The following is a 12,309-nucleotide window of genomic DNA, read 5'->3' as shown; positions in this document are numbered from 1 at the left end:
TTGTAAGTGAGATTTCAACCTTGTGATTACTTAACACAAGTATGAGCCATTAGCTCATTAAATGGATATTGCTTTTGGTTATCCTTTTACTTACGAAATTTTGGAGGAAAACCATTATGATGTGAAAGGTAATCATAAATTTCATCCTTACAAAAATATGACTCAAAGAATTGATTCTTACCTGAAGGAAATCGGCTTCTTCCTGATACCTTGTTTACATCAAATGTATTATTAACTCCTCTTTTGAAGATGGAAAGATTCTGATCTTCTCTTAGATTGTTAAGACATTTGTTATGAGTCAGAGCATTTAAAGAACTCATAGAACTGACTTTCTTTGTAGGATACACATGGTGAGTAATGCAACCAATTGGTTTAGACACATGAAAGTCAGTTATTCCTTTGAATATTACGTCAAAGGTGGGTTGAAGATGAACAAGGAAATTCTTACTCAACCTAGAGATTCTCATTTGCCTGACCGGTCCTTTTGAATCATAAAAAGGACAGACTTTCTGAATGTTAGAAAGTACTATCTTAACACTCTATGAAGATTTCCTCCTTTCATGTGATGTGCACCATTTTTGACAAGAGGGTATAGGTACATTTTTTCCACAAGAAAAGGACACTGAATTTTCTTCTGGATCTTCCTCAGTCACAGTAGATGATGAAGATGGTCTAGAGGACTTTAGGAAACATCCTTGAATTGAGAGTTTGTTCAAGAGATGTTTGACTTCCAAGATATCCCTTTCAAGACTTTCCTTATAAGAGATAAAGGCAAAGCTTCAGAGTTTTTGGAATTGTAGTCTCTTATTTCTACAAGAAGAATTTTGACATGTTGTTTCAACCGATCAGCTTGAACTTTAACATGATTTAACATCAGTTCACTCTCTTTAGCTATTTCCCGTTCATTTAGAGAGATAGACTCTTTTGAACGGAAACTGGGATTACGCATGTCAGTGTTTGTCTGTCTCGTCAGAACACAAGGTTCGTCTATTATCGAGATCGAAGAACCTTTCTCTTTAATAAAATTAGACGAGACAAAACTTTTATTTATGTTGTCGCGTTTATCAGAGATAGTACTCTTGTCCATATTGTCAAATCGCTACAAACACAGACTTGTAAGGTCTTAAAACGTGTTTGCCTGCTCTGATACCAATTGAAAAAGCGGTACAACAACCACACCCAATATTTCGCTTAGCAATCTGTATGGACAAACTCCAATATACTTTCTAGAGAATCAACTAGACAGTCAGACTCGATCTAGATAAAACGTATATCAAAGAGTTTATATCTCAATCTCTCAATTTGATATATACTCAAGCAAATCGAAATCTGCGAGTCTTTATGAAATAATATAGAGATAACTTGGATGGTACCAAAGACCAATGTCCAAGTGTCAATCAATTTAAATCAACAACCAAAAGGTCGGATATTCTAATTGATTGAATAACGCACAACCTGTGATATTTCAATTATATAACAAAACATAATGCGGAATAGAAATAACACAGACATCAGAATTTTGTTAACGAGGAAACTGCAAATGCATAAAAACCCCAGGACCTAGTCCAGATTGAACACACATTGTATTAAGCCGCTACAGACACTAGCCTACTACAAACTAACTTCGGTATGGAATGTAGTTGAACCCCTACCAATCTCACGCTGATCCAAGGTACAGTTAAGCTCCCACGTCTCTGATCCCAGCAGGATTCTACACACTTGATTCCCTTAGATGATCTCACCCACAACTAAGAGTTGCTACGACCCAAAGTCGAAGACTTGATAAACAAATCTGTCTCACTTTGAAAAGTATGTAGAATTGAATAAATCTGTCTCCCACAGAAATACCCCAAGAGTTTTTGTTCCGTCTTGATAAATCAAGGTGAACAAGAACCAATAGATAACCCAGATTTATATTCCCGAAGAACAGCCTAGTATTATCAATCACCTCACAATAAACTTAATCGACGCGACGAAAGAAGATATTGTGGAATCACAAACGATGAGACGAAGATGTTTGTGACTACTTTTATATCTTTCCTATCAGAGATATCAATCTCAAGCCAATTATTACGATTGTACTCGTACGATAGAATATGCAAGATCAGATCGCACAACTACGAGAAAGTAGTATCGTTATGGATTCACTCCCAATGAAGTTTTTAAGTCGTTAACCTGGTTTAGAAGAAGAAACCAAATATTAAAGGAGAATCGACTCTAGCTTACACAAATAGTATCACACGTAAGGTGTGGGGATTAGGTTTCCCAGTTGCTAAAGTTCTCCCTTATATAGTCTTTCAAATCAGGGTTTGCAATCAATGTTAGATTGGTAACAAAGAATTCAATATTCACCGTTAGATGAAAACCTGATTAGATTCAAGATAATATCTTTCAACCATTAGATCGAAAACTTAGCTTGTTACACACAAATGAAATGCACGTTTCTAGGTTTGTGTAACCATACCCAAACATGTACATTTGTTGGTTCAACAATAGTTAACCAAATGGTTAGCCATATGAGCATTCATATCAACCATATTCTTCTTCACCATAACTAGTTCAAGTGACTCAAATGAACTAGTTAGAGAGTTGTTCAATTGCAAGGAAATCTTATGTAACTACACAAGACACAATTGAAGCAAAAACTATTTGATTCACTCTAATCGGTTTATGAACTTTATAGCCAAGGTTTGCAATTAGCATTCCTTAATTTATATAAACATGAGTTCAGAAAAAATCGTCTTTAGATATAACCTAACTCAAGTTCGCGGACTTAAGTTCCCGGAAGGAGTTCTCAAACTCCAGCAGATTTTCTCGGGTCGAGAACTTCCGCCAGTTCGCGGTCTGAGTTCGCGGACTTAGTTTACGGCTCTTGTTCCGGTTCTCTTGATCAACAAAGTTCGCAAACTTCGGTTCAAGGAATAAGGACTTATACATATATAATTGTTTCCACAAAAATGCTTATATCCATCATTGTTTATATAATCTAAACACTCATTTCAATCATTGAAACATTCCCAGAGGACGTTATATAGTTGTTATTCACAAACCATTTTTCATCAGAGCATTTTTCAAAGTGATTGAAACATGACATGACTTTCGTCACTAGGTAAAGATGAACTTGGTTAAAGCGAAATCTTACCAACACATATTTCGATAAATATATAGGCGAGATAAACTCGGCTCGAAATACCAAATGTGTATAATCAAAGTTTGTATAGCAAAACGACTTTTGTCTCAAGATAGGAGATAGAGTAGATAGACTTTTGAGTGATAGATAAGTTCAAGTCTTCACATACCTTTTTGTCTATGAAGTTCCACCAGTTCCTTGAGTAGTTCTTCGTCTTGTATGATGATCCGCCATGGAGTTCTTGAGATCAACTACACTTTCTATCCTAGTCCGAGACTTAGCTATAGTATACTAGAAATCAAGACTTATAGTTTTGATCACTAACATTGACAAACATGCTTGAGATAGCAACGCATACGAGTTCGACCGAGCAATGCTCTAACAATTATACTCTAGTTAGACATAGTATTAAGGAATACAATACGAAGTATAACGCTTATCTTTTGAACTTCGTATATAAAACATCGACATAATCGTACGAACGCTATTGTGATCATGTATGGGTATGAGGTGAAGATTTCGTCCTAGGAAACAATGTTTTACATTCGTTTAAAGGAAGTACATTCATAAACTTGTTTTGTAAATCGAAAGGGAAATCTCTAGGCTTATTGGTATTGTTATTCATTGCAAATCTTTTGAATTACCAATATGTGTGTTTAGTATAACCGCTCATGACTTGCTTACGTTCTTGGTAAAACTATTTACAGCGCCTGACTTTTGTATTGGTATGACTTTTATAAGTGAAACTGATCCTAAGTAATCACCTGAGGTGGTATGATCGATTTGTTGTAATTTGTATGACCAACTCTAGGCAAAGTGGAATCGATCCTAGTATGAGGTGCAACCGATCACAAAATGGGAATCGATCCTTGTAAGAGGTGCAACAAGTTTCTAGTTATTGGGAACCGATCCTACGAACATGTGCAACACGTATTTAGACATTGGGAACCAATCCTATGGACAGGTGCACCAAATACAAGTTAGATACCATATATATGTTGGAACCGATCCTAGTACCTAGTCAACCAAGTTTTGGTAACTAGCGTGACTAATTCTAGTACCCATATGGAGGTTGATAAGTTATATTTCACATATATTTAGTGTCAATTTCATGCTAGTATTTGTTTGTTTTCTTGCAAATTATTGTATATTATGCTTGTTTTATTTTATTTGTGTTTTATTAGGTGAATCATCCAAAATATGTGAAATAACACTTAATTGTGCAATAAAATAAGCTAGATACAAGTGGAGAAGGGCCAAAGACCAATCGAAACTCCTTCAAGTAAAAGATTTATACTTTTCATTTTGTAGAGGACGAGAAGGAAAAAACAATGGCGAAAGAACGGAGTCATTATGAGTTCATATGAAGAAGTTATGAGCAAAAGAAGAAGTGGTCATTTTATAGAGAAGCTACTATAGACACCCCAACCGAATGTTAAGAGGAAGTCAAGTTCAAAGTAACTTCTAAAGGCAGTTCGGTCCTCTACAAAGGGGGAGGCAGGAATTCAAAATCCGTAAAAGGCACCCGACGTATTTACTCGGAGAACTTTGTCTTCATTTTTGCAAAACAACACACAATCAATGGACGCTGTTCTTGATGCTACTGATCATGATTTTATGACGATTTCTGATTGATGAGAGTTCGAGCCAGAATCCACATCATTGGGCTTCTGATGTTATTAAATGATATGGGTCGATGTCTGATTATCGAGTTGGCAGAGCTAGGTATGATAGAAACGATGGGTTTTAAGTCAAGATAAAACAGGGAGGTACTTCCATTGACGATGAAGTTGGTGGACTATTGACTGAAGCTCCATTTGAATAGATAATGGCTTGCTGCCGTTGATGAAGGCAGTAAAGATAAGATGATCTTGACAGTGGTTGCTTCCATTATTGATCGGAGATCGAGCTAATGATGGGTCTGTGTTTGGAAGAGAAGATGAAGATGGCAGTCGTGAATGATGGAGAATGGAGCTGTGATTCATGCCAGCGATAGAAAATTCGAGTTGCTGTGATGAATGGAGCTTGGGTTTGGCAGAGAAGTGAGCTCGATTTTCTGCAAGACATGGAAGTAATGATGGTGCTCGGGTTTGGTGTTGATAATCATGGTTCAATGGTATGTTGATTAACTGGTGAATGGTCGGAGATGGAGCCGAGCCTGGGAAGAAGATGTGCACGGAACAATGAGGATTGTACGTGGATTTGAGCTGTTAGAGCAAGTCTTATGGTGGAATCCATCCATCTTCCATCTTCCACGCCACCTCAGCACTTGGAAATGGGGATGGAAGTGCAAGTGTAACGGTGGAATATAAGAAACGCCAATAAGAATAGCGTAAAACGCTAATAATGGAAAACGCTATTAAGAATAGCGCTTGACCCAAGTCAACGGTTAGAACGCTATTCTTAATAGCGCCAAACGCAATTGTTAACATGGCTTAAATAACGCTATTATTAATAGCGCTTTTTGATTCTTTTATACAGTAAATCCATCGACCCTTCTTCTTCTTCCCCAGTTCATTCGAAATGAAGAGGTGTACCGACTTTTCAAAGCCCATGTTCCCGGATTCAATCCCGATGAATTTGATCCTACCTAAAATGAGGAAGATGAATCGGAGGCTCCTAGTGTTAATGCTTCAACAAGTAGTGCTCCGGAAAGAAGCAACCCAAGATGGCTTGAAGAGGATGTCCCTCGTCGACCAACGGGAAAAAGGGCTCAACAAAGGGAAGCTTCGGAGATATCGGCCATCAATGACGGAACCGTCCGTATTTTGAAACATTTTAGTGAAGAGAATGCAAAGAATATGGTAAGATTGGATGGACAAGAAGAATATTTATTAACTATTGCAGAGATAAACAAGAAATCCTTGGATTTATCTTTGGAGAAACATGAACTCGAAGTGTTGGATGTGGAGGTTGAGACCTTGCCGGAATGGAAGCAGCAATTTATGTTGGATAAACAAAATAAGATTTTGGAAAAACATGGTTATCCTCCTAGAACACTTGGTGCAAACTATGGTTATCGTAGCACTAGCAATGTTCGTCATTTCAATATATGAAACCATGTAGCTTATGGAACTATGTAGCTTCAATTATGTTTTTATCTTTTATTTTTCAATTTGATGTAGTACAATCAATGTAGTATTTTTAGTATCAATCAAGTTTCAGTTTCATTCAATTTTATCTTCTTTTTGATTTGATTTGATTCAATATATGAAACCAAAAAACTAGTTTGTTCAAGAGGAAAAAGATAAATTGAGAGACTAGGAATAAAACTAAGTATAGGATTGGAGAAGTCGAGTGGCGCCTGGATGTTTTTTGTGATTAGCGCAATTAAGATTGGTGTTTGGCGCAAATAAGAATGGCGCTTAACGATATTCTCAATTGCATTTTATTCTACACCATTGGATTCTCAACGGCTCCTTCTAATCAACAACTCAAAATAAACGCCATTAAGAATGGCACTTAACGCTATTCTCAATAGCGTTTCAACCGTCAGATTTTCAAAATTAAAATTTATCTATAAAAATTGGCTTCTTCAACACAAATCAAACCATCCCAAAATCTCAAGATTTTCTTTGCTTCTTATCTCTCCTGATTTTATATTTTTAATTCCAAACCTTCTTTCAATCAAGTACAAGTATGCATACACTACAAATGAAGATGTTGCAATCACCAAAGCTTGGATGAGAATTAGTCTCCAACCGATTGTTGGACAAATTCAAGGAGTCAACAACTATTGGGAAAGGGTGCTTCAAGCCTTTGTAGAAGAAGCGGGTGGTAATAAAAACGGAAGAACAAGACAAAGTATTCAAAATAGGTGGTTGGTAATAAAAAAGCAAACCAAAGTTTACATGGGCATCATACATTCAATTTATGCAAATATCAGAGGAGGATGACGTTAGAAGAAGTTGTAAGTATTATTCAATGGAACCTCTTATTTTCAATTATCCATATTTTAAGTCATTAATTTTCTAAATGAGAGATTATGTTTATTATTTTGTAGGAGGAACATGCTAAAACTCTATATTCTCAACAAAACAACAAAGATTTTGCATATGATCATGTGTACCAAATTCTTAAGAACCATCCCGCTTTCGGAAATGATGAAGCTTGACAATGAAAATCGAATCATGTTAAATTCTAAATATTAGTTATTTGAATCCATGTAATGTCGCTTTTAGTTTTTTTAATCCATGTAACTTAATCCATGAAATGAAAATTAGCTAATTTAAATCTTGTTTCAATTTCAAATTTATAAAAAAAAATTTGTATTTTTAAAGATTTTTTATTTTCAATTTATAGGTAAGGAAACATGAGTGATGTGAGAAGAGTGTAAGAAAAATAAATAACATGAAACGCTATTGTTAATAGCGCTTAACGCTATTGTTAATGGCGCTAAGGAAACGCTGTTGTTAATAGCGCTAAATGCCATTCTTTTTGGCGCTTGACTTACGCTATTTTGATTAGCGTTCGGCGCCATTCATATTGGCGTTTCTTGTCCTCTACTGCGCCAATCTTATTGGCGTTTAACACTATTCTTATTGGCGTTTAGATGGATTTCACGGACCCTTCCACCAAACCATGGAACCTTGCTTGGATTTTCTGTGGAAAACCCCAACTTGGAAGCCACTAGACTTGACATTCCATGGTTTTTCCACACTTGGAATAGGTTGGATTCCACCATAAGACTTGCTCTTACTGCCGTGATGGAAGTCCAAAAGTTGTACAAGTCAGAAGAGGGAACAAGCAAAGCACGTGGTGGACCCCGGCTGCGATACTTTGACGCGTTTTTGGAGAAGTGGGGATTTTGTGCTAAACGATACATTGAAGAAGGACAGATCAACAGAGTAGATGAAGACATATGAGGTCACCAGGAGATCGAATGGATGAGAAGGCATGAAGAAATTTCTCAAGTATGACCTGCTACACAGAATTGGCACTTGGATAAACTTCACCGACTTTGCTAGCTCTATCTAGTACGAGTTTTGTGGATCGTATGGGTATTTGAAAGCTATAAATAGCCAGCCAAAACCCACCGAATAAATTACTTCTTCTATTTATTTATTTTATTACTCCATCCGTTTCTTTTTAATAGGCTGGTTTTGTTTTTAGAGAAATTTAAGAAAATTAAGAGAACTAATCATTGAAAGTGGTCCTCATGACACTTGTTAATAAAAGAAGTGAAGTGAAATGGTCCCCATTACATTTGTCAGCAAAAGAAGTTAAGTGAAATGGTCCACATGACACTTGTCATCAAAACAAGTTAAGAGAAAAGTGGTCCCAAAAAAATAAAGTAACATTTGACTTTCCCAATTAGGAAACCAACTAATTTTTTTGAAACATTTATTTATAGAAACCAGCCTATTAAAAAGGAACGGAGGGAGTACTTTGTAGCTAGAGACAGAAAAGAAAATAGAGGAGAAAGGTTCTTATTTCATATTTTAGGGTTTACCCCTTTAGGGGGGAAACCAAGTTATTTTCTTCTTCTTATTTCATATATTTTTCATGGGTTTTAGTAAATCCATGTATAGCTAATTTTTTACTGATTAAGGATGATTTCAAAGTCCTGAGTAATGGAACTTTAATTCTTTTCACAAGTTTATTTTTAGTTTAATTTTCTTTTCGATGGTCTCTATTATTTTTAGTGTCTAAGATTATTATTGGGTTATTCAATCATCCATTTGAATATACCTAATAATAATTCTTCTACTAGTATTGGGGTTGGTGATACGTACAATAGTCACTCAATTTCATACACAAGTAGTACATCGCAAAATCTGACAGAGGGATTCTGTTAAGCAATTGTGTATAGAGATGACACTAGTAAGCAGACCGAGCTTATACGTCTGATGCTGGGATCAACCTAATTCACAAAACGTAATGCATTCGATGGGTTACACCTTGAGAGCTTATTCATGGTGGCTCAGATGGATAGAATCTGGTAGTCGAGCGCTTCCGTATCCAGTGACAACAGGAATTCCGGGGATAGCAGAGCTTATTTCTATTTTACGGTTGGTGATAATAGAAAATTAACAAGGAATAAACGAGCATTTTATGTTCAGTGGCGAATGATTCCGTAATCATATTTGCTTTCTTATTTGTTTCTTTTTATCTCACTTTAAAACAAATCCCCCATTTTTCTTTTATCTTATTTTGCTGAACTAAATAACCTATCAATTACACAGCTCTCTGTGGGAACGATCTTTTACTACCGCTATATTACCAGTTAATTAGTGGGAAATATCTTAATTAATTTGTTGCACTTACGACACGCATCAGATGTAGAACCGAAACTTGTTTGGTAGAACCGTGAAACCCATGTTTGGTTATTTGACAGGATAATCAATCACGTAGTTCTTGGAAGTCAGATGAACCAATTCTAAACTTGTTTGGAAGTGTGGAAAATCGGTTCCAAGATTGTATGTATGAAAAAAGTACTCACAAAATAAAGATGTCGACATACTTTGAACGTGTGCAGTAACGCTTATCTTTAATTTTTCAAAGATATTCCTTAATAGCTAAAGGAGAATCCAGGATCGAAAATAAATTGAGAATCTTTTAATTAAGGTTTTTAATTTTATATTTGGAAAATAAAAATTAGTAATGTGCATTTACTAGTTGGAGATTTTCTAAGAGATTTCGTCATTATTTGGACAGTGCATTTCCAGGAATTATGGAAACCGAATTTGGTAATATATTGCATATTTTGAGAATATTTTTTTGGTTTTGGAAATTCCTTGGTGTCAAACTTCCTTGATCTATAAATATTGAAGTTTGCATTTCAAGCAAACTAATCCTCAAAGCCAGCAAAACTACCTAGTTGTGTTGTTACTGGTGGAGCCGCCTACTCGAAGAGGAAAGTAACTTGATCAGGTGAAATCTCTTACGGCCGCTCGGTTTAAAGACTTCTTTGGGATTAAGAATCTCTATAATCGGTTTATCTTTGTGATAGATTGGATTGATTATTTGAGTAGATCGGCATCAATACGTTTCTTTGTGATTAAAAGTATTGATTGCAAAATCTTGACAATTACTTTGGTAGTTGTTATTGGTTAGATCTAAGGAACTGACAAAGGCGTTTATTGGGATAAACGGAAGAGCTTTTTGTCGAACTCATATCACTTGGTTGAAAAGAGTTGTTACCGAACATATTTGTTGTTCCTTTACTGTTTGGAACACAAACCAAAAGAATTGTTCCAAGTGCGTGACTTACTGCAAGTTGGAGGCTCAAGGATACAAACGGAACTAAGTGAACTATGGGTTTAGTTGCTTGGTATCAACTATACGAAGTTGGTTTGATTTTGTATATCTTCTTAATCCTGAGAGTATTCAATTCTGGACAAGGTCCCGAGGTTTTTCTACATTTGCGGTTTCCTCGTTAACAAAATCTTACTATGTCATTTACTTTTATTTTCCTTAATTATAATTGTTGTTATTATAATTTAAAGTAAATTACACAAACGTTAATTCCTATTTACTTGATAGCAATCCTATTGTGTTTAGTTAAGTCCGAAACTTTTATCAAGTAAACATACTTCGTTGTTATATTGTCTCGATCTTGTATCCATACAGGATCACACGAAGTGTGAACCGATTAGTTGTATTGTCTCAACTTGGTCCATAGACAATCACTTCTAGTGAAAGGACTTTTAGGTGGAAAAGTTTTAGATTGAGGTATGTTTGGGTACCCTCGTGTTTTCAAGTATCAAAACTCATCTAAAGTCGCTTGATTAAATACTATAGTCAACTTAGTTTAGGTTAGACTAGAAAGTCTAGGAATGTTGAGACGTACAAGTATTACTCCGAAGACCTGAAAAAAGTGAAGAAGCAATGACTGCAACGACGACTTTCCTCTTGAGCTTAGTAATATTGACTTGATCTTGTTTCTATTTCTAACATATCATTCAAGTCATTTTAGATGTAAAACATAACACGCGAAGATATATACATATGAAATTCTAGTGTTAGACTTGGTCATGTAGTATGATCAAAGTATTGAGGAATTATATTACGAAATGTAACACTTATCTTTTGAACTTCGTAAATACGACATCGACATAATCTATTGTATTTAGTTACTTGATTATGTGTGCATTATATAGGTGTGATTTCATCCGATAAAACTATGTATTATTACATTAGTATAAGGAAGTAGATGCATGAACTTGTTTCATAATCGAAAGAGAAATCATGATGTGTTGATCCGGTTCTTCATTGAATATATTGATTAATCGATAGAAGATGACTAGGTAGAACCAATCATAACTTTGGTTGAGAGATGTGGTATGACCGGTCATAGCCTATAATATATAGCTAGTTGTAATCGGTCACAAGTTACTTTGGAAATCATGGTGTAACCGATCACAAGCTATATTGGGATGCAAGTTGTAACCGGTCACAAGTTACTTTTGAATCCAAGGTATAACCGGTCAAAAGACGAATTGGGAAGTTAGTTCTAATCGGTCACAAGCATACCTTTGGGAAGAAAGGTGTAACCCGTCACAAGCTACTTAGGGAAGCAAGGTGTAACCGTCACAAGATACTTTGTGGAGCAAGGTGTAACCAATTACAAACTATCTTGGGAATCATGTTATATCTAGTCACAACATATTTTGGAGTGATGGTATAATCGGTTCCATGTGCAAAACCAAGTTTTCATGGTTCACATATTTCTTCATGATATGTGTGAATTAGGTTTTTGGGTTTGCTAAGATGAGAAGCTTCTATATGTCGACATTATTTGAACATGTATATAACTCTTATCATTACTTGGTCAAATATATTCCTTGATACTCAAGGTGATCCCATACTAGTAAAAAATTGAAAAGCATTTAATCATGATTTTCATAATATATGTTTTAATTACTAGCAATTAAAGCATATCCTCTGGAAAATATTATTAGTTAATGTGCTAGACTAATAATAGAAGTTTTCTATGAGAGTTTTCGGAAATAAGGTTTGGAATTTAATTGGAAATAGGAAAACCGAAATTAGGTACTTTAATGTGAATATCTTAAGAATATTTTCAGTTTTAGAATTTCCTTGTTGTCCAAACAACTCTGGTCTATAAATAGTTGAGTTTGCATTTCTTGTAAATCACCCTAAGAGCCAGGAAAACATCATTCGTGTAGTTTCTGGTGCAGCCATCTATTCGAAGAGGAAAGTATCCTAATTAGGTG

General features: G+C 35.4%; 1 protein-coding gene across 1 annotated transcript in view; it reads left to right on the top strand.

Moving 5' to 3' along the window:
- LOC113272865 overlaps positions 1–6,186 on the top strand; it is a 100,010-nt gene extending 93,824 nt beyond the window's left edge. Inside the window, exons 2-3 of the mRNA XM_026522659.1 lie at positions 5,169–5,246; positions 5,731–6,186. Coding sequence (XP_026378444.1) covers positions 5,169–5,246; positions 5,731–6,186 — 534 coding nt within the window. The remainder of the gene's footprint in view (positions 1–5,168; positions 5,247–5,730) is intronic.
- The last annotated feature ends 6,123 nt before the right edge of the window (positions 6,187–12,309 follow it).

Source organism: Papaver somniferum, chromosome 4 (genome assembly GCF_003573695.1).
Source record: "Papaver somniferum cultivar HN1 chromosome 4, ASM357369v1, whole genome shotgun sequence".
NCBI classification, from domain to species: domain Eukaryota; kingdom Viridiplantae; phylum Streptophyta; class Magnoliopsida; order Ranunculales; family Papaveraceae; genus Papaver; species Papaver somniferum.
Note: the sequence above shows the minus strand (reverse complement) of the source record. Positions and strands in the feature narration are given on the sequence as shown.